The 21,596-nt window shown below is 49.4% G+C and overlaps 8 protein-coding genes across 8 annotated transcripts; 3 read left to right on the top strand and 5 right to left on the bottom strand.

Annotated features, from left to right (window-relative positions):
- Window positions 1-332: 332 nt before the first annotated feature.
- N7496_011934 (uncharacterized protein) lies at window positions 333-4,680 on the top strand (the record flags this gene model as incomplete). Its single annotated transcript, XM_056704847.1, has 6 exons — window positions 333-413; window positions 507-695; window positions 794-3,493; window positions 3,544-3,790; window positions 3,844-4,094; window positions 4,147-4,680. The coding sequence occupies 6 exons, from the start codon at window positions 333-335 to the stop codon at window positions 4,678-4,680; spliced, it is 4,002 nt and encodes a 1,333-aa protein (XP_056550807.1).
- Window positions 4,681-4,969: 289 nt separating this feature from the next.
- On the bottom strand, window positions 4,970-5,800 carry N7496_011935 (uncharacterized protein; the record flags this gene model as incomplete). The annotated part of the gene is made up of 1 exon (XM_056704848.1): window positions 4,970-5,800. The coding sequence occupies one exon, from the start codon at window positions 5,798-5,800 to the stop codon at window positions 4,970-4,972; it is 831 nt and encodes a 276-aa protein (XP_056550808.1).
- Window positions 5,801-6,555: 755 nt separating this feature from the next.
- N7496_011936 (lysophospholipid acyltransferase family protein) lies at window positions 6,556-8,643 on the bottom strand (the record flags this gene model as incomplete). The annotated part of the gene is made up of 1 exon (XM_056704849.1): window positions 6,556-8,643. One exon carries the CDS (start codon window positions 8,641-8,643, stop codon window positions 6,556-6,558), a length of 2,088 nt encoding a protein of 695 aa, XP_056550809.1.
- A 444-nt stretch (window positions 8,644-9,087) lies between these two features.
- On the bottom strand, window positions 9,088-9,669 carry N7496_011937 (uncharacterized protein; the record flags this gene model as incomplete). The annotated part of the gene is made up of 2 exons (XM_056704850.1): window positions 9,088-9,573; window positions 9,655-9,669. 2 exons carry the CDS (start codon window positions 9,667-9,669, stop codon window positions 9,088-9,090), a joined length of 501 nt encoding a protein of 166 aa, XP_056550810.1.
- Window positions 9,670-10,530: 861 nt separating this feature from the next.
- On the bottom strand, window positions 10,531-11,211 carry N7496_011938 (GNAT family N-acetyltransferase; the record flags this gene model as incomplete). Its single annotated transcript, XM_056704851.1, has 1 exon — window positions 10,531-11,211. The coding sequence occupies one exon, from the start codon at window positions 11,209-11,211 to the stop codon at window positions 10,531-10,533; it is 681 nt and encodes a 226-aa protein (XP_056550811.1).
- A 2,526-nt stretch (window positions 11,212-13,737) lies between these two features.
- N7496_011939 (tannase) lies at window positions 13,738-15,477 on the top strand (the record flags this gene model as incomplete). Its single annotated transcript, XM_056704852.1, has 1 exon — window positions 13,738-15,477. One exon carries the CDS (start codon window positions 13,738-13,740, stop codon window positions 15,475-15,477), a length of 1,740 nt encoding a protein of 579 aa, XP_056550812.1.
- Window positions 15,478-16,086: 609 nt separating this feature from the next.
- Window positions 16,087-17,998, top strand: N7496_011940 (uncharacterized protein; the record flags this gene model as incomplete). Its single annotated transcript, XM_056704853.1, has 6 exons — window positions 16,087-16,296; window positions 16,369-16,453; window positions 16,519-16,833; window positions 16,907-17,022; window positions 17,074-17,371; window positions 17,436-17,998. The coding sequence occupies 6 exons, from the start codon at window positions 16,087-16,089 to the stop codon at window positions 17,996-17,998; spliced, it is 1,587 nt and encodes a 528-aa protein (XP_056550813.1).
- A 1,541-nt stretch (window positions 17,999-19,539) lies between these two features.
- Window positions 19,540-21,030, bottom strand: N7496_011941 (ERG4/ERG24 ergosterol biosynthesis protein; the record flags this gene model as incomplete). The annotated part of the gene is made up of 1 exon (XM_056704854.1): window positions 19,540-21,030. The coding sequence occupies one exon, from the start codon at window positions 21,028-21,030 to the stop codon at window positions 19,540-19,542; it is 1,491 nt and encodes a 496-aa protein (XP_056550814.1).
- Window positions 21,031-21,596: the final 566 nt, after the last annotated feature.

Genomic DNA, 21,596 nt, shown 5'->3' on the forward strand with positions numbered 1-21,596 from the left:
TCCTAGTAGTCCCTGGTTTATCCAAATTAAGTAACAACGCCTATTCGAGCGTGCAGCTGCTGAGAGCTCACAAGGAGTCGGGCCGCGCAAAAGGGCGAGCGGTGGTCGCGCTGAAGTGGAGCGGGAAGCGTAATCGACCCCATTTAGAAGACCGTCACCCCATCCCGCTCTGATCCCCTGCGCATCACCACCTGAACGCTGATCTCGGGAATTGACCCTTCTTTCGTCATTCCTCTTATTTGCACCTTTGGAAGGCCCCTGTTTGAACCTCCGTCCGCAAACCTGGCGATGGTGTAAGGTTTCAAAGCGACAACGCCAATCCACCCGCCTCTATGCGAGCGGTACTGCCGGGGAGACCCCCAGCGAAGCTCCAGTCGTTCAGCACTGCGCTGTGGGATGGGCTTCGCGTAATTGTAAGCTTTCGTTCCCTCAAGCTTTGATACAGCTTGTCTTATGAACCAGAACTTCTCGAATGCTAATGGTGGCCTTGCGCGCGTTTCTCACAGGCGTACATCTCCGGCCACGCGCTAGTCATCCTCGGCGGTCCGCAGACGCTCCTCCAAACGATTTACGTCGATGATACCGAAAAGCTCGAGGCTGTAGCCTTTGACGAGGCTTCTGGAAAGATTGCTGTGTGCGGAGGGCCTGATATATTTGTTTACCAGCCGTATGGCATCCAGGGCGAGACATTGAAGGTGGGTAATTGACGTGCTACATCGGAGCTTTCTCAACAGGGAGATAAGTTCGCGAGCAATCGGAAAGCCTAGTATACTGATGAGGATTGATTGCATAGTGGTCCCTTGCCTGTGCGTTTCGCGCCAATGATGACGACGAGTCGATTCATACCCTGTCGTGGGGGTCGCCGAATGAGCTGCTGGTTGGCAACTCGCGCCTCGCGCTTTGGATGCTGAATGATACCGCCCGCTTGGTCTGGAAACGGAAGCTGGCCAACCCGGTCAAGTTTGCCCAATTCTCCCCTGATGCAGCCTTGGTGGTGACTGTCGGAGAGTATGACCGCTTGGTGAAGGTATGGAGACGACTCGCCTTTGGTGAGGATGAAGTACGGTTTGAGGTCTCGTATCTTCCTCATCCTGATGTGGTCACGGGGACACATTGGCGACTGCCGTACCACCGAGAACAATCCGTCGATAACGTCCTCTATACGCTATGCGCCGACAATAAAATCCGAGTGTGGGCTGTGACAGATCACCACGCCCTCTCGCCGTTGCAGTTATGGACAGACATCGATATGGAACTATCGGTACAACCCCGAGATGCATCCAGTATCGATCAAGGATCTACCAGGAGATATGGATTCTTTTTAGACGGTCGTGATTTCTGCAGTGCGACAGAGCGAGCTGTGGAGCGGAACACGGGCAATAAAGAAAACCACGCCTTGGAGCATATCATCGAAGTCGCCAAACAGAGTCCAGAGATATGCGTTGTCATTGATGGCCAGGGACATATGTCTGCCTGGGCTTTGGAAGATGTGGGTTCCAAGGTCAAGACCAAAATGAGCGTCTTCAACATTCTGCACGTCGAGGGGCTGGAGTTTGGATTCATGCCGGGCCTATCAGCAGCAGAAGACTATGCGCAAATTCGCGCGTTCCAAAGTAACACAACTGAGGACAAACTTAGTATTGTTGTTCATCACTTTGATGGTCGGGTTGAATGGTACGACTCGCAAGTGGATGTTCTCTTCGATCCTACTCCCCGCAAGAATCGAATTTCCCCGAAATCATCTTGGTCTGGACACACAGCACCAGTCAAAAAGATTGTGCGAAATGCTCTTGGTGATACACTTATTTCGCGTACGGATGAGAACAAGGCTATGATCTGGAGACAGAAGAGACGAAAGAGTGGCTCGATGCTTCTGCATAAAAGCGTCCTTCTCTCTGATGAACACATTCATCGGACCTGTCTCATCGAGGACAGTAGCCTACTCGTCAATCTTCATCACAATGGAATCTCACTGTGGGATTTCAACTCTTATCACGCTAAGAGGATCGCACATCTACCTTTCACATTGTCCAGCAAACCCCTCTGTGTGCTTCCGCTTCCCAGCCCGGACACGAAGTCTAGGATTGCCTACGTGGCAACCATTGGAGCCGACATGAATGGCATTGCATGGGAGATTGAATGGAGTTCATCCGAAGACAGTCGAATGCGGAAATTTTGCACCTTTGATATGGGCTTGAAGGAAGATCTGGCCTATATCCTCCCCGTGGACCCTGCAGGACCCAAAGCCAAACACTCCGGATTCTTCGACACATTTTCACCAGATATTGCCCTTTCTTATACCCATAGCGGAGTTGTGCGAACCTGGACTGCAAAGGTGGACCAGACAAACGCTAAAGTTGAGTGGCTGCTGAAGTCAACAGTCGATACAGGAATCACGAACCCGTCGTTGGCGAGTGGAAGTACCATCCGCAAAGCAGCGCTGGTGGATGAGGATCGAACACACTTGACAATCTGGGACACCAACAATGCTCAGTTGGAATTTGAAGAGCATTTCGCCCAACATGATATCATTCGGGATCTCGACTGGACCTCGACTCCGGACATGCAATCGATTTTGGCTGTTGGATTTCCACACAAGGTCGTTTTGTTATCTCAGCTTCGCTACGACTACTTAGACGCCCAGCCTTCATGGACCCAGATCCGAGAGATTTGGATCCGAGATCTCACCCCACACCCCATTGGCGACTCGTGCTGGCTCACAAATGGTCACCTGGTAATTGGCGCGGGGAATCAGTTGTTTGTGTATGACAAGGAAATCGATATTGGCGACCGCCTCGTCTCCGGTCTTCGTATCCCATCTCGAGGACTATCGTCGGTGGATCTTTTCGATGTCGTCAGTCGCCTGAATGGCCCGTTGCCCGTCTTCCATCCACAGTTCCTCGCACAGTGCATACTCTCCGGAAAGACCAGTTTGGTGCACTCCATTCTGATCAATCTGCACAAGAAATTGAAATTCTATACGGAAGGTGATGATCTGGACGGATTCCTGGAAATGCCGCTCCAAGAATTCTATGAAGAAAGCGATGTCTCCCAGCAAGCGGCGTCCAAGGAGATGCGCTCTTCTTATACGGATGTGACCGTGCAAGAGGAAGAATCAACCGTCATGGATGAAAATACAGCTGCGGTTCTGAATGAGAATCTCGCACGGATTGCGCTGCCTCAGATCACAAGTCATGAACAGTTCCGCCTTGTTGATACTGTCGAGTGCGTAGCAACGGTGGAAAAGCACCGACGGTCAATGGATGACAATGCCGCCCGCTATCTCCTTTTTTTCCGACAGCACATGCTGAGGAGGAGTCAAGGTGTCGCGAATAAAGACACCGTTTCATGGAGAGAGATTGTCTGGGCTTTCCACAGCGGTAGCCAGGACATTCTGACCGACCTAGTCTCGCGTCAGTTCAATGGCAAATTAACTTGGAAGGCTGCTCGAGAGAGTGGTATTTTCATGTGGCTATCTGATTTAACAGCTTTGGTGAGTTGCTTCATTGGTCGGTTCTTAGCTCATACTAATCTCCTTGTTAGAAAGCACAACTTGAAGTCGTTGCTCGGAATGAGTATGGCAAGACCGAGGAAAGGAACCCTATTGACTGCACGATTTATTATCTTGCCCTTGGAAAGAAAAACATTCTTCAAGGTCTATGGCGAATCGCTCACTGGCATCGTGAACAAGCCGCTACGCAACGTTTACTTGCGAATAACTTCAGTGAAGCAAGATGGAAGACATCTGCCCTCAAGAACGCCTACGCCCTGCTCGGAAAGCGGAGATTTGGTAAGTACTCTCTATTTAGTGCTCGTGACGGCCATACATCTAACATCCCAAAGAATATGCTGCATCATTCTTCTTGCTTGCGGACCACCTTCGCGATGCCACGAATATAATTACCAATCAGATGGGAGACCTCCAGCTTGCGATTGCAGTCGCACGAGCTTATGAAGGAGACAACGGTCCTGTCTTGCGTGAAATTTTGGAAGAAAAGGTTCTTCCTGAAGCAGCCTCGGAGGGCAACCGATGGGTGGCTTCTTGGGCTTTCTGGATGCTAGGACGACGGGACATGGCCGTGCGGTCACTTATTGTAAGTCAGCTTCCGAAGACACGGGATAGCATTCCTACTAACACGGCAATAGTCACCGATCGAGTCACTACTTGCTCCAACACCCGCCTCCCCAGGAAGTCCCGGACGAGTCACACTCCAGGCCAAGTCGTACCTCTCCAACGACCCTGCCCTGGTCGTCCTCTACCAACAACTTCGCGAGAAGACCCTCCAAACTCTCAAGGGAGCCTCACAAGTTCGCCCACGAGAAGAATGGGAATTCGTTCTTCGCAACGCCCGCCTCTACGACCGGATGGGCTGCGATCTCCTCGCTTTGGATCTAGTACGACACTGGGAATTCCTGGGCGGACCACCAACACCCAGGACGTTGCAGACGCAGCCTGCTCTTGATTTCCATGATGGTGCTGTTGATTATCGGAAACTGCTTCGCCGGCGGAGTAGTCTTGTTGTCGCTGATTTGCCGGTCCGTCTTGCGGAAGTGAAGGTCGCTGATGCTAAGGATTCTTCTGCTGTGGAGGACTCGGATAAACAGCCGAAGCCGAAACCACCTCCGACTATGTTCCATGAGCCTGATGCTAATTCGCTGTTGGATAGCTTTGGTTTCTGAATGGATGCAAAGGGGGTTCGAGTGTTTGTTTTCTGAGCGCATCGTCTTCATTCCATGTGCATTTTATAGAGCGATTGAGCAATGCAGGATTTTCGCCGTTACAAAATTTACATCCGCGTACTCACCTTTACCAGAATTCTAAAGCTGTTGCCCATGTTCCAAAACCGTGATCAAAGAAAGGCTAACACAAACTCATATTTCTTTTCGGATGACTATTTACAGAGACTATATGTTTTCAATGATCAATAGACATCAAAGCGCTCACAAAACGAAACCATCATCAACACTCTCACCACAATCGAGCCACGCGATTGCGCAAGACAGACAACTTTCTCCTCGACAGAGTCCTGTTCCCAGCCGCAGTCCCATTCCCATGATGCAGAGTCGCATTCAACGCAGGCTGGGTCGCATTATGCTTCCCAGTAACCATACTAGCAGCCTGATGCTGAATCTTCTCCATAATATCATGCACAATCTTCTCGCTCTCCGCATGCCCATCATTATTCACACGCCCCTCCTCCTCAGGATTCCGCCCCGAAGACCCCGTCTGAGCCTTCGACCACGACAACGAATTCGACCCGGGCGTCTGCACATTCGCCGCGCTATCCGCATTCTCAAGGTTCACCGTCCCCTCAATCCGCGGGATATCCTCCCCCTGGTCTGACAATGACTCCTCATTCTTGTCGTCGCAGACAAGTTGCAGCCATACTTCGCTGTATGCCGCGAAAGAGCGCGGCTCGCATTGGCTTACTTCGACGCCTTGGCGGAGTTCTTTGTTGATGAGGGGTGGATCCTCGCACTCGGGTACTTCGTGCACGGTGATGTTGCAGGTTGGTCCTGTCTGTGGTGGATAGGGATGGCCCGGTTCTTGGGAGAGGAGCTCTGCGTCTACGGAGATTGCGCTGACGAGGTTGTGTTCGTAGGAGGGGACGCCGATGTTGGCGCACATGCCTGTCGTAATTAATTGGGAGGGGGCGGTTTCTTCGTAGTTTTCGTATGTGTCCAGGTTGGAGAAGGGTTCGCCGGGACAGTTAGGGTAGAAATGCGTCCAGACTCGGGCTGTGATGCCGGCGTGGATGGGCGTGGAGAGGAAGAAGAGGGTTGTGAGGGTGGAATGCATGGTGAAGGATCTCGAGATCTGATATTGAGATGTAGAGATCGAGAGAGTATGTAAATCTTTGATGATAGGGTAGGGTTGTGTTAGTGGGTTCGGGATCGACTCTCTTATATACGCTTGACCATTCCTCTACGTTAGAACTACAAATATTAGGAGGGCGGGGAAGAATGACTGGAATGGTGATGATATTGAGGTGAAACGCGATTAACACGTCTCACGACGATCGTGAATAGTCACAATGGCGTTCAGCGTCATACTTGGTGGCGGGAGTGTGCCAAGAGTTCAGGCCAGGAACCAGTGGCTGATGAGACCGCACATTCCAAATCCCAAACAGGAAAGCCGGAGTCGATCCAGGACCGCGTGGAAATCATGATTGCCTCAAGGAGGTATGTAAGCGCGTCTTGAACATTCCAGAGCATGGCGGTCGACCTCTCAGAGGACTTTGTGCCTGTTGGAGCGGCGGCTGGTTGTGTCAGTCGCTGAGTGGATCGTACTTGGGAAATTGACGGGTTAAAAATATTATTCGTCCAGTTTTCTGGAAAAAGAGTTCATTGAATTGGAGTTGAACTGTATTATGATGTTCAATTATTTCGACCAGAGTCTAATCAATGACAAAGAAGTAAAGATCATCAGACGCATAACAATTGGACAGTCTGCCCAATGGCGCAGCTGGGGCATGGAGCCTGATGTCCCATTCAATCCTTGAGGCCTCTTGTTGCCATATCCAGACCTGGAAAGCTTCAAAGTGAAGAGGTGAATCACTTCTGCTTCTTCTTTTCATCATCCGCAGTAGTAAGAGGCTTATACTTAAGGATCGACTCGCCGGTCTCAAAAGTGGTCAAGGTATTGGACCGCCTACCTCTCCCCTTCAGATTGGTCTGGATCTTCCGATCAATCTCCGCTAGATCTCCTTCCGAGTTGATCGAGCTAAGAGCCTTCAACGAAGGAGCACCACCAGGGCCATTAGACCGACTGCGGCTGCGTTCCCGACTAGAGGGCTCACTGGGCGGCATGCTCTTGAGATAAGATTGATAAGCGTCGAGTTTGTACGAGTCCGTAGGAATCTCGGCATCGACGTCCGGCATGATACCGAAACCAAGGTCATTAATCGTCTGAGTGACTCGCTCGGACAGGGCCTCTCGGTGTTGTCTCAGGTCAATCAGGGAAGAAGAGGATAGCGGGCTCAAGGCGACCAGGAGAGGGGGTAGAGACTTGATGATGTCCATGCCAACCTCGCCAAATCGAAGTGCCGCATAGCTGACGAAACCCATGTGGGCGTAGAAGCACACGGCGAAAATCCACAATGGAACGAAATCGGGGACGTATGTTCTTGCCACCATCCACCAAGGAACAGAATTAGTGTAGTAACCATCGTTGCGGTTATAGCGAAGCCAGGCCGTCACAATGATAGTATAGTACACGTAGAGAGTGGGTGCCAGCCCCATGGCGACGAGAATTTTCCAAGTGCCGACGACATCGTGTCCTTGAAGCTTGACCACTGAAGCTGCAAGTGCCTTGCGCCGTTTCTTTTCCGAGATGACCTTGGTCGTGACAAAGACAGGCCAGAAGAGGAGTACTCCAGGCAACACACCAAAACTGAGAACGATAAGCTTGGTCAGGCGGTAGAACAAGGTGATCAGAGTGAGCCACCATGGCTTCTCCTCGATATTGCCCCATTCGACCTGGTGATCCCGGATACCAAGCGATTCCAGGCGTCGGTTATACTCATTCACCATCTTTTTGAGATTTTTGACTCTGGGATCGTCCTGGTGCTTGGTGTAGCCTTTCAGGAGTCTTCGGTTGAATTCGATCACCAGTGGAAGCGGGATTTTCTTGCTGATGGGGTTGTAGAGCTTCCTGGTGGATTGCACTAGGATTAGAGTCTCATGATCCGGGCTGATCTGCGTGACAGATTCGAGGCCCTCATAGATCGTCTCAAGCAGAGAACCAACGGCATTACGTTTACTGGTGCCGCCAGCTTTAAAGGCTGCAACCTGATCAGGGTGCACATGGATGGGCCGGCCAAATTCAATCACACCACGAGAGCGGAATTTGTGGGCATGGAAGTAGTTCATGCCACAGGGGATAATGGATAATCCACATTCGGGATCACGAGCTAAAGCACCGAGTGACATCAAGGCAGCGCCTGCTTTCAAAGGCAACAAATTGGATCGATCGTGGCTGCCGCCCTCGGGGAAAATACCAATGCAGCCTCCCGAGGACAGCTCCTTGTAGACGGCATCAAACATTTGGCTCTGATCAACGTGGGGAGCAACCTTGAATCTCGTGCCTTTACGGCCCGGATCATCCGGAAGTCGAGAGGTGAACGGCTTCTTGAGCCGAAGGGTAGTCGGTCCGAGGATTTCGTCAATTGAAGCAGTCTCGGGTGCATTGTTGCCTTTGATCGTGAGCGAGCCACCTGTGAATTCAGGTTGCGTAAAATCCGTATCGATGCCATGAATGAGGGCTGGATCGCTCTCGGGATCGGGTTGGTAGATGGTACCCTTGCCCGGCTTGGTCAGATCCATCGATCGGACTACGGGGAGAGCGCCCATGCATGATGCCAAAGCCCCGATATAGGGCTCATTCATCGATTTCTGTGCGATAAGGAAGGACACGCGTCGCTTAGCCTGCGACTTCAGCAGATGCATCAAAATCGCCGAGTCGACGAATTGATTGGCATGAGGGGCGGCGACAATCAGCACGGGGCCTCTTTCGGGGATTCTCCATGCTCCACGAGGGTAGATCTCGCGGAAAAAGAGGTCCAGCGCGCAGGTGAAGAGCCACAGAACGAGGTCGTACAGCCAAGGGATCATCCGACGGGACTTATCCGGTCGGCCCGCCATGATCGCCGCGTGGAGACCTGGGGGGGGGGGAGATTAAAGGTGATGAATCAATACAGAATAACGGTCATGCATGAAATGCCGAGGAAGTGGAGATGCAAGATGTGGCGCCGATGTTGGAAAGCTGAGGAAAAAGGTGTGGGCTGAGAAAAATAATGGAGGGGCGGGTGGAAAGTGTGTTTAAGCGGGTAAATTTAACTACGAGACCATCTTATCATCATCATCACCAACAATTAGACAATCGATGAGATCTATCAGGACAAAAATAATGCAACCTTTTGGACACCAGTGATATTTGTCGTGGATTATAACTGAGATACATGATAATTTGAAAACAGTGGATGTGAGAAAAAAAATCATATCTTTCTCCAGCACCAAATACTAATAGTACACGGCCACTCTCATGTCATATTTCATAGGCCCGACCGTGCGGCCTCGACGCATCATTTAATAGTCGGCAGGACCATCGGAGCTCTCAGGACCATCAGAGATCTCAGGGCCAGCAGAGGAACCAGCACCACCGGGGCCACCAGGACCACCGGGGAAGCCAAAGCAGTCGAGTCGGAAGGAGACGTAGCCAGGATCGAGGATATCGGGCAGGCACTGACCCTGAACAACGGGCTCGCCGTCGAAGGGCAGGAAGGATACGGGCTCGCCGGAGCAATCATCGTTGTTCCAGATGGTCACACCGGAGCACAGAAGGGCGTCCTTGGTGTCGAGGTACACCTTGAAGGCGTAGTTGTCGATGCTCCAATCGCGGTTGACGGTGGTCTTGTCGCAAGTCGCGGGGGTCGCGGTCACAGCAGCCTTAAACTTGGGCTCACCAAGAGCTGGAGCACCGACGGGACAGGACTCCCAGGATTGAAACTCAACGCTGGCCACGGGGAAAGCTGCATAGGCAGGCAGGACGAGCAGCGCCGCCGAGGCAAGGGTCTGTATCGCGTTTAGCCAGCGGATCTCTTTTCATCGTGGAAGCGCGAATCGCGTGTAGTCAATTCTGTGTCGCCCGCTCACCTTAGAGAAGTACATCTTTTCTGGGAGGTCAATTTATATTCCTGCAGGCGTGTGGTTGTCGTGAAACTGGTTGTCGAAAGGAGTCTCGTCGGATTGTCGAAAAGGAGTGCATCGACTTGCCCAGCTCATAGTGCGCGTCTAGTGGTATTTAAATAGGGCCTCTTGAGAATAGCGACACGCGCTGATCATCCAGTCCAGTAAACATGACCGCTGTCATGTAGGAATACAGGATCGCGAGTGTGTGGAATGCGGGAGTCTTGAGATACTCATGACCGATGCACCGAGTCCTGGGACATTGGCGAGGTGGGCTGCAGAAGGGCTGGAATGCGACGATCGGATAGAAAACCATAGAGTAGCTTGACTCAAGTAGGGTCTGTTGGTCCTGGAATGGGCTGAAGGATGATGATTGAAGGGTGACTTATCAACAGCCCTAGAGACCGGTGTATCCCTGCAGGGACACATCTTGGATCTACCAACGTCGCATTGGACATACTCTGTGATGGTCTGCATCTTGGCCGTAATTCCAAAGGGATCATCCAAGCAAAGAGCCTGCTTTACAATGAGTCTATTCGTCAATTTAGATCCATGATTACTGTATTTATTTATAAAATCCTCTACGGAGTACTTTCAAAGCAGTCGGCAACCCTTGCTGCCCAGTAAACCTGGCGCCGCCACTACCGGACTATAAAACAAGTTTATATCTTTATTTAACTTTATCAGTAGTCTATTTGCTTCTCTTTGAACATGCTCGAGTTCAATGACTAGACTTGCATAGCCCCACCGTTATTAACCAAACCCTGACCTCGCTCTATACACTATTGCCCATATGTACGTCCATTGAAATAACCATTGGTTTGATTCAACAATGACCATCACCTACTGAGGATGAAGCTCACGGATCATGGCCCACATGGTGAATTCCTCGAGGGAATCCCAGAAACCCTTGGGACACCTCCGGCTCCCCACAGTCTTGAATCCCTGCTTGAGCCAATAGTCTCCAGCGTTTTCTTTCGAGACTCGGATCATGACCCGCACAGGCCTTTCATGATCACCTTCCTGTCTCCGACGTCGTAGAATCTCATCTTCACACGCCTTCACCAACCGTCCGGCAATGCCCTTCCCGCGGTAACGGGGATCTGGCGGAAGCGCCACCACGGCAAGCTCGTAGTCCCCCGGACAAGCATGGTCTCGGACAATCTGCTCCATTTCACTGTTCAGCTTCTCCGTCGTAGGATCATGGCTGGTATCATCGTGGTCGAGGGGGTTCCAGAGTCCATCATCTTTCCAGGGCTTCACGCTTGCGGTGCCGATGACTTGGACCTTTTCGTCTGCGTCTCCAGAGGCAAACGCCACGGCCGTGAAACCATCTGCGCCCAGTTCTTCGGAAAGTTCACTGTCGGTCCGAAGTCGGACTTTATTGTCCAGATACTTTATTTTGTCGGTGTGGCTGACCATATAGCTTGCGTTGATCATGCGGGTGAGATCTGGCAGCCATGGCTGTGAGAGGAGGTCCGTTGATGTGACCAGCTCGGTGTGGATTACTGGACCGGAGTCCATGTTGAAGTGCGCGAATGTAATGGACTTGAAAGTGATACTGATCCACTGAGACTCCTGGGGCTTAATGTTCAAGATCGACTAGGGCTGGAATTTGCCGCGGTAGAGAAGATTTGGAGGATTGAATTGATTTTCGCTTGGCGACGGCTAATTGTTGGCGGGGTTGCGACAAACATCTTATGAGTCACGGAAACTACTCTAACCCGCTACCTTGAGGCTCTAGCGGGATTCGTGTTGTACTCCGATGTGGGTCGTTATGAGACCCTTCTGGGAGAATCCGGGGGAGGAGTTACATTGTTGCCATTATATAGCGAATTGAATGCCTCAATCCTTGCATATTTTAGCTAGTAATACCTACCGATAATATATTATCTAACTCCTATGCAAATAGAAATATACTCGAATCTAAGCACTCCACTACAGAGGTCCCGACTCCGAGGTACATAGTATCTAGGGTCTCATGAGTTTGAAGCCCTGACAAAACCTCAGCGTCATCCCATCAGCCAAGAGATGAATGATATACCAAGCGATCATACCCAAAACATCTATAATAATGATTGAACCGACTTTTAGTAACATCTTTCACAGGAGAGTAAGTCAAAGCACCTGCATGTCTCCTGACACTGTTTCTCGGGTCTCTAGATTCAGATCTTCGAAATACCATTGTATCAAACCCACAGAGAAAAGCTTTCCCAATCTAAAAACAACTCTTCTTCTCATTGAGTCTTGGGCCGGATGTGTTATCTGGAAAACTAGAGGGCTTTACTGTATTATGGCGATGGTCTTGGTAGCTAGTTGAACCATTATTTGTTATGAAAACAATAGGATCATACTCTTGAAATTACAAGTGTTGGACGAATGGAAATCCAGCCTGCGAAGAAAATGTCGGGAAACGAAATGTTCGGTTACAATTACAATAATCCGGGGTAAATTCAATTTCAATTTCGATTGTCTGGGATAAAATGTGGGGGGAGCACAGCATCTTCGCGTAGGCTTCTAGGTTCATTTTCTTCCTTCAAGCCTCGAAGGCTTGATTTCTCCACTAAAGGCATATCTGTCCCTCGGATTTCCTTTAAAGAAGAATTTAGCGACTATAGTGCGGAGATGAGATTACGTATTTGATCTAGGGAAGACCGAATCTTGACGGTCAATGCACCGCATGTATCTCGTAGTCCCGACTCCCCCTCTCCGTCCCAGCCACTAAACTGTCAGTGAGATGTATCCGGTCAGCTCAAGATCTGACTACCGCAAATTGGCTGATAATCCTTTAGACTGTCTTTAGCGGAAATCAAACCACCTGAATTCAATTTTCAACAGAATAATGGACCCAGCCAACACTCGTAGCCTGTAGTGTTGACGCCTACCCTTACTGGCCCCTGTATAACATTGAATTATTCTTCTTATATAGTAACTAAATCAACTGCTGTAATCTACGCTGTATCACCATTAGTACAATCCTCTGCTCGGAGTGTTAATTCAAAGTAGCTTCCCCCCTGTCGATAAACATGTATTACGATACTGGTTCGCCCTTTCTCCATCATATAGCTTTTGTGACGCTATACTTGGATACGCATGTGTCAAAGGATAATCTTCAATAATTACGTGCCGAATCCAGCCGATTTGCGAAATCATGTTTCATAAGAGGGTAGTAACTTTGATGTATTCTGTGGTCTTGAAAGCATTGCTGGTGGTGTCAGGCGCAGTGAAAGTCAGAACCGACGGTGGCTTTGGAAGCTTCAGGCGTTTACGTACGACGAATAATCAATTCAAATCTAATTTCCCACATGAAGACTATTGAGTACATAGCAATATCACCAGGAAGACCCACAAGTTTGTGGGTTGAAACCTAGAGCCCCACAACAATGATTCGGGTCTTTCCCCGTGGGGAAAACGAGGCCGAGAGTAGGAATCCGCGTATAGTTATGCATTGAACCATAAGGGCATCTACCCTACCCCATAGGCTAAGGTCCTTTTATCTAAGTAGTTTGCCGACGGTCAATTATTGTTCTTCAGGTACAAGGACCTACAGTTCTCGTAATACTGCGATGTCAGTCTCAAGGCCGTACTTGGATGATAACGAGAACGCGTGGGCAAGTGTTTGGGTACCGAATCGAGTATCTTGTACCACAGGATGAAAGATTTCGCTCAGATAGTTTATCTACAATGCTCCCGGACAGAAGGGTGCCCGATTTCATAGCAGGTTGCATATGGGAAAAGATTTACCCAAATGATCACAAACTCCCAACTTACAGCGCCACAAGCTCGAAACGGTTAGCTTAAGGGGACTAATCTTAGAAGGTATACAGAGTAGATGATTGAGAGCATATTTTTCAACCATAATGAGGGATTGATGGAGCTCATATGAGTACAAAGTTGCTTTTCCAAGCGAGGCATGGAGGTAGCAATTCAGCTATAAATATCGAGAGCATCCCCCTTTCAAATTATTTCCTTGACTCAAACCGTCAATCGAAACCTGATTCTCATAACTCTCTTTCCCTTTCATTACTCCTGACCACTAAGTCTTGGAGGATGTTACTCTCGGCTTGGGCATGGTCAGTTGCGGCTTCAGCCGCCATTGTACATGCTGCTACTCTTGACGATGTCTGTACATCTGCCTACGTGACGGCTGCCCTTCCTCTAGATGCTCTCACCGGAATCACCATCGACTCCAGCTCGGTCGTCGTGAGTGCCACGAAGAATTATTCTTCGGCTGCTGGTGACTTTTTCGAGTCTTCTACTTTCGACTTCTGCGCCGTTCAGCTTGCCTACTCTCATAATGGCTTGACTGATGATCAAGTTCTATTGATGTTCTGGCTCCCAGCCCCAGATAAGTTTGAGAACCGTTATCTTTCTACTGGCGGTGGTGGCATGGCCATCAACAGTGGCAATAGCTCCTTGCCTGGAGGAGTCATGTATGGAGCCGTTTCTGGTGCCACAGATGGTGGATTTGGAAGCTTTGAATTAGATGAGGATGACGCTTTCCTCGCGGCCAATGGGACCATCGACTACGAAGCCATGTACATGTTCGGATACAAGGCTCATCATGAGATGTCGGTCATTGGGAAGCAGTTCACTCGAAACTTCTTTGGCATGGCAGATAGTGAGAAGCTTTATACCTACTACCAGGCCTGCTCAGAAGGTGGCCGTGAAGGATGGAGTCAGATTCAGCGATACGATGACTGGGATGGCGCCGTCGTCGGGGCTCCCGCGTTCCGATATGCGCATCAGCAGGTTCAGCATCTCTGGTCTGATATGGCAATGAAGAACCTCGATTACTACCCTCCTCCTTGCGAGCTGGAGAAAATTCTCAATTTGACGATTGCTGCGTGTGATCCATTGGATGGCTTAACTGACGGCGTTGTTTCCCGAACGGACCTCTGCAAGCTACACTACAATCTTGATAAGGCCATTGGAGAGTCCTACTACTGTGCTGCTGAGACTAGCTCCGGTTATAAGAAGAGACAAGCCTCCTCCACGCCAGCCCAGAGTGGAAAGGTTACAGCTAAAGGTGTGGAGCTTGCTAAGGCAATTATTGACGGTATGAAAGACAGCCAAGGGCGGCAAGTTTATCTTTCATATCAGCCATCCGCAACTTGGTCCGATGCTGGAACGACCTACAACTCGGAAACAGACTCCTGGGAGTTGAGTGTTAGTGGAATCGGTGGGGATTGGGTGGATCGCTTCCTAGAGCTGATTGATAGCGAATCGCTGTCACTCGATGGTGTCACCGAGGATACCCTAAAGGCATGGATATACGAGGGATGGCAGAGATATGACAGTGTTCTCCAGACAACCTGGCCGGATCTTTCGGTATACCACGGCGCAGGTGGAAAGATTCTTCATGTCCACGGAGAGTCTGACTTCAGTGTTCCCGCCGCATCATCAGTGCGTTATTGGGAATCTGTTCGCAGTGTTATGTATCCCGATTTGTCCTATACTGCCGGTGCCGCGCAACTCAACGAGTGGTATCGCTTGTATCTGATTCCCGGCGCTGGCCACTGCGCGCCGAGCACTGATCAGACAAACGGCCCGTTCCCACAAACAACACTTCAAGTACTCATTGACTGGGTTGAGAAAGGCTCTACACCGACTACTCTCCCTGCCACTGTTTTGCAGGGCTCAGAGGAGGGTAAGAAGTGGGAGCTCTGCGCGTGGCCACTTCGTCCTTTATGGACTAAGAACGGCGCCAAGTTTGAATGCGTATATGACCAGGCCTCTATCAACACTTGGCACTGGGATCTGAATGCGTGGGACATGCCTGTTTACTAGATATCGATGCGTTGAGATACATCAGGGTCGAGTTCTTTGGATTACGATGAGTATTGCATTATCATTCGTTGGCTCGTTTTTCAGGGAGAAAAGCGTTCGCCAATCTGGCAAGTTACATGATCAAGATCTATTTAGAACCCCCAAGCCTTAGTATAGCTTAGACTCCTACACATGTCCGAATCTCACAATGCTTCCTCTCTACTTGCCTTTATTTCTATTCTGAAAATACGATTATCCTTGGGCAATAAAAAGCAGTGTATCGTTCTGTGGCTCGTATGCACCAGTAAATCCTACGTCATGCTCTCAGATGCGGGTGATGCCGCGGGGGTTTCTTGTTTGCATCCTTGTAGGAGTGTTCCCCACAAACCCCCGCTTGATATACATCAAAAAATGATGAATGAGATCCTGATAGTGGGTGGCCTGCTTCCCGATTGCCCTGACGTTTTGTGGGGAATTTACCTTGTTCACTGCTTTTTCTTTACCCGCTGCAATGTTCAGACAGCCGCATGGAAGTTTTTCAATAGTATAAATAAGACGTTGGTACGTGAAAGAGGCCGGACTTCTATTTCATGCCTCGTCTCATCTCATTGTACACATACCGTTCACATCATGGTTCAGCTCACTATATTTGGATTGCTTGGACTGGCCTCTCTAGTCGTCAGCGGCCCTCCATATTATGCCAATCTGACTTGGGAGTCAGCTCGTACACTCTCAAATTGGTCTAATCTTACCGTAGAGACCCAGACAGGAACGTTCATTGGTATGCTAAATGATACCTATCCCGATGTCCGGCAATTTCTGCGTGTCCCTTTTGCCCAGGTGAGCTTCAGGGTCCTCTCTAACTGCCACTGACATGAAAAGAACTAGTAGCAGCTAATTAAGCATAATCAGCCTCCTGTTGGGGATCTAAGATGGCTGCCTCCACAAAGTCTGCCGAAGTCCTCTAGAAAGATTGACTCAACGCGCTTCGGGCCGGGTAAGCTGATTATGCCCGTTTTTGTGGTTTGGTGGTACAATAAGTCTGATCCATGGGCCCACTAGCTTGCCCGCAATATGTTTCCTCGAATGATGGCATATGGTCCGAGTTCGAGCCGACAAGTCTACTACTTAACATTGGGGAGTCAGATAACGAAGGAGCGGTGGCCTGGTCTTCTGCTGAAGACTGCCTTTCGTTAGCTATTTGGACACCCTCATACGCTAATAAGACGTCGAAATTACCGGTTGCCCTGTTTGTTACTGGTGGTGGTGGGGTGACTGGAGGAATCGAAGTTCCATCCCAATTACCGTCTCACTGGGTGTCACGCTCCCAGGAACACATTGTGGTGACTATCAATTATAGGCTGAATATATTCGGAAGTAAGACGGAATTCCTTCACTGGTCCAGTCCCTGCAAGAGTCTTCCAAATATATGACTGATGACATACTCTAGATCCCAAGTCTAAAGCCTTGAATGAGACTTCCCTTACTCTGCTAGATGTACGAGCCGCAGTGGAATGGGTATCGCAGAATATCAACGCTTTTGGAGGAGACCCCGCCAATATCATGGTAAGTCTAGAGTGAAAAGTGGCTTTGACGTGTCTGACATTTCTTGGGTAGCTTTGGGGACAGTCTCAAGGTGCTGCCCTCACCCACCTTTACACATTGGCATTTCCGGACGACCCCCTTGCGGCAAAATTCGGCATCATATCCCAGCCGCCCTCAGTTACGATCAATTTAACAGAGACGAGCGATGTTTATGAAGACTTTGATATCGTTGCCAAGGGTCTCGGATGTAATTATGGCGATGATGTCGACGCTGAACTCGAATGCATGCGTCAAGTTTCCTGGGTCCAAATAGAGGAGTACATCAATCGCTACAATGCTACGCCCTCTATTGCTTTTAGTAATTACATTCGTCCGTCTTGCCAGATTCCTCTTTCCGAACGAGTTTGATCATACCAAGACTAACTTACATACAGCGGATGAGAGGTATATCTTTTCAAACGAGACTGAGCGCTACATCTCCGGCCAAGTTGCACGTGGACCAGCAATCCGATCAGACGCTTCAAGAGAAATGTCCTCAACAGACCAGGACCAGGTCAATGAGTCCGAGAGTGAATGGATCTGCACGGCTTATGATGACTCCATATTAAGGGCGAGCTTAGATCTCATGACCTATCGATACGAGTGGGCGGGCAACTTCTCCAATATTAGCCCCGTCTACTATCTCGGAGCATTCCACTGGTCAGACCTCTTGATGATTTTTGGGACCTACATGACGGATGTAGGACAAATCTCCGACCTTGAGGTCTCCACGTCTGAAGCCATGCAAGATTATATTTTGGCATTCCTGAAGGACTCGGCAACAGTCAGTTCCACTGTTGGCTGGCCAGCTTTTGACGCAAACGCGCCACAAGGAGGGCTTATCCTTGAATTTGGTAATAAGACCGTTGTGAAGAACATAACTGGTGATTTCCTGGAGGCAGGCTGTTGGAATTCCTCCATGCCTTTCCAAATCTATGAGCCCAGGGAGAGAGCATAGGAAGAGAAAATCACACCAGCAGAGAGCTTACTGAGAGGCAAAACATCGCCTCAGGTCGATGCCATGGTCAACTGATATGATCTCAATGTCTTATTTTCCCTAAACATTTCTTATTCTCCGGCTTAAGTATTGCGTTGTATACCACAGACACCTCGATTCTAAGCAAAGTGTCGGTCATCATGATCGTCCTACAGCTATCAAGACCCAATGCAAAGGTGTGGGGCCAATGGAACAGTTGAAGTCAATTGAGCATCCTCCTAGTTTATCCCAGGCACGGGATGATTTCATCCATGATCTGGTCATATCCATTTCAAACTATAGGCAACGTCAGGCGCAGTGACGCGTCAGGTCCCAGCTCCATACTGTAGTGGGTTAGATTGTGGGGCACCAATGCTTAAAGTCCCTGGAACTGCCCGTTTGGGGAATGTCGGCCGAGGCTCAGAAAGAAATCTTGAGCGTTTTGCACCCGTCTCCCCCGCTTCATCAGGGCTCTCAAAGATACGCCAAGGCTGCAGGTAGCATCAATAGCGATATCGTGCAAAATCAATGCTTTCAAATGATACATACCTAGAGTTCTCAAGTATTAATCTCCGAGTCCTGTCGATCCCGGGTCGTGCATAATAGCCCCGAAACCCTAGTTTCTTCTTAATCACACCTGCCCTTAATCTGCCAAGCAGGATGGTTAACTTCTCAATTTCTCAAACGAGGATCGACAGTGGAACAAGAAAATATGGAATTTGAGCGGATTGGGGGGGGAACGCTTACGATGGACGCGTTAACACAGCGCGGTTGGTATCTTCAACGTGGTCCTCGGCATAAGATGAGAAAGCGAAGGGATAGGTATATCTAAGGCAAATGTCAGGCTTCCTCGATGAACCAGGAACTTCTTTTTTACGGACCGTCAACCTCTTTCTCTGTTCTCTGTGATCAAATTTATCATGCGTCGTCACGCACTTCCTGTCGTCGCCTTGGGCCTGGTGCCCTTCGCCTCTGCTGCTCTCTATGACACCATTATCGAAACAAAGTATGGCTCTGTCCAGGGTTAAGCGAAACTGGTTGTTTAATATTCTTATTTTTTATTTTATTTTCTCTTTTTGTTTGTACATAATTGATACTGTAGGCTTGAGGCAGCGCCTAAGAGAGCAGAGCCCTGTGTATCAATCGCATCATCCCAAAAAAGCTGGTTCACTCCATTTTGATGCGGTGGGTACGAATGACGGCGGCCTCTGATCTAAACGAAGACACACAGAAGAGAGCGATATTACAAACATTAGTTAGCCACGACTATTTATTTTATGCATACAAAAGAAATATCTAATACAGATAACTGTATTAATTCAATCTTAGCATATCTAACGTACGATGTAGCGCTACGCTTCGCACCTTTTTGTGTCCCCCGCCTGGGCCGGGGAGGCCACGCCATTGGACACCTGGTATTTCTTCCGAGATGCTGTCCCTTCCCTCTACAGCGCTCACGCTTGATCATATGTTCATAGTTCATATCACGTACTAAAGAGAGGTTAGTTCGGCCACTTCATCGACTACGAATCGTTGGGTATTCTTACTGGAATGAAAAGATAAGGGACCTGTTTCTCATACTGCTTCCATGCATCACCGTACTTGGTCCTGCATTTATGAATATCCCGCATAGCTCGGTGGGCAATCATGACACTGAAAAACACCGGGTAGAACCACGGAAATGGGCTGTTGAAACCGGTGATCAGGCCCCACGAGATCGCAAAGAACATATCGCAGGAATAGTGGACCTTGCGCGCCAGTCCATACCATCCATCTGCGAGAATCGTGTCGCCATTCTCACTCACAATCGTCTTCGGATTGTGAAGCTCCTGCCAGGGCAGCTGGGGGAAGGTATGACGCTTCACCCAGGTACCACGTTCCATCATGCGGAAGACATTCTTCTGGCTGTTGGCCGAGTCCCAGACCCAGTATACGAAGAGATAGGACACGAATAGTGCAGCGAGCGCGTACTTATTCCAAGCATATGTGGAGGGGTGGTGGTTTGCCAGGTACAAAGTGCAGTGACAATATGACATGGGAACGCCCGCCATATTCCAGAACGTCAGCATGAATCCGAGTTTCTCTTGATACATGTCCCAGGTTGTTGTAATCAGATGCTCCGCCTTGGAGCAAGCGTTGGCATAAGTGTAATGGGCCATGACAAGGAACAGTACCTCTCCAGAAACATATCCATACTGTTCATACTGGCGAGTTGCTGCAGCACAGCTTAGACCGAACATCATAAACCATGGGATTCGGACTTCATAGAACATTTTAAAGTCGAGGATACCGAACAGACGAGGGTTCAGTTCAGCTCCCATGAAAAAGTCATAGATAGGATAACCGGTGATCCGGTGCTGGGCACCACGAGCAAAAGCAGAGACATAAGTCATAAAGCTGGCGAGGAAGCCGGAAATGATAGCCACGGACATCAATGGGCCAAATTCGTCCAAGAAAGTGTATATCGGGAACAACCCAGAGCCATGCAGGACGGCCATCACCACAATAGTGAGGTAGAAGCTAGCATAGGCGGAGCAGTGGTACTTTAATTGTTTCCCACCCAGGTGAAGGAGGGGTTTACCATAGCAGGTGAACCCCGGCAAGAGCACGTAGCACGCAGCCTCGAAGATGAAGTAGGTCCAGTAAATCCGCCATGCTCGGAGATGGGGGAATGCACCCGTGTATACCAGATACACCAAGTGCCTACCAAAATCAAGCCATGATTGACCGTCTTCAGGAAGAGGAAGCTTTCCATCGTAGTAGGTAGCACCGATCCACATGTACCACATCAAGAGAGGGAAGCCTATCATTAGTCCCAGGCACCCGAGAGAACCGCCAAACTCGAAATGACCCGAATAATCGACTCGAGGATCCATGCCTTGCCGCCAGCCACCAATGATATGCTCCTTTGAAAAATCAATTACTGATTCATTGGTGTTGTCAGGCAGCTTGGTGATGGTGGTCTGGTCGCTCTTGTCTCGCTTTCGCGGCTGGACCCTGTTGGTTGTAGCCATGTTGTCGCAGTGTGGTTTGTGGAAAGAGACGAAAGTTATCGATTTGTTGGGGGCCAATGCCCCTAAATCGTGGGACATTCATCGTATTTAAATCGATATCGAGGATGCCTACAAAGCTGGACCCTGGGCGCCGAGAATTAGGGGGGTTACAGGATGTACCTGCCAGCCCATATTACTTCCCTGAATACTCTCGAAAGTGGATCGTCTCACCTGCGTCAAGGCACTAACGATCTAGTATTACCTCATTGGGTTTAGTCTCCGTACACTATGTAGAAATGGACGTAACAAATCACATGACATCGGTGCTCTTGAACTAGATATTTCTTATCTGGGACTTTAGTTACTCACTTAACAAGACCAGATATCAACAGAAAACTTAGTTTGAATGATACACATACTAAAATTTGCAAACATCCTAATTTATAAATCGGGTACTCAAGTAGGTCTCTGTAATGCTCCATCAACAACATCATGCATTGATATCTATGAACACCTGGAGAGGTCAGGTGATCTTATCAGTCACCCCAGCTTCCCGAGCCCGCTTATCAATCATCGTCACTTCGAGT

Source organism: Penicillium cataractarum, assembly GCF_028827025.1.
Source record: "Penicillium cataractarum strain IBT 29864 chromosome Unknown utg000009l, whole genome shotgun sequence".
Lineage (NCBI taxonomy): Eukaryota > Fungi > Ascomycota > Eurotiomycetes > Eurotiales > Aspergillaceae > Penicillium > Penicillium cataractarum.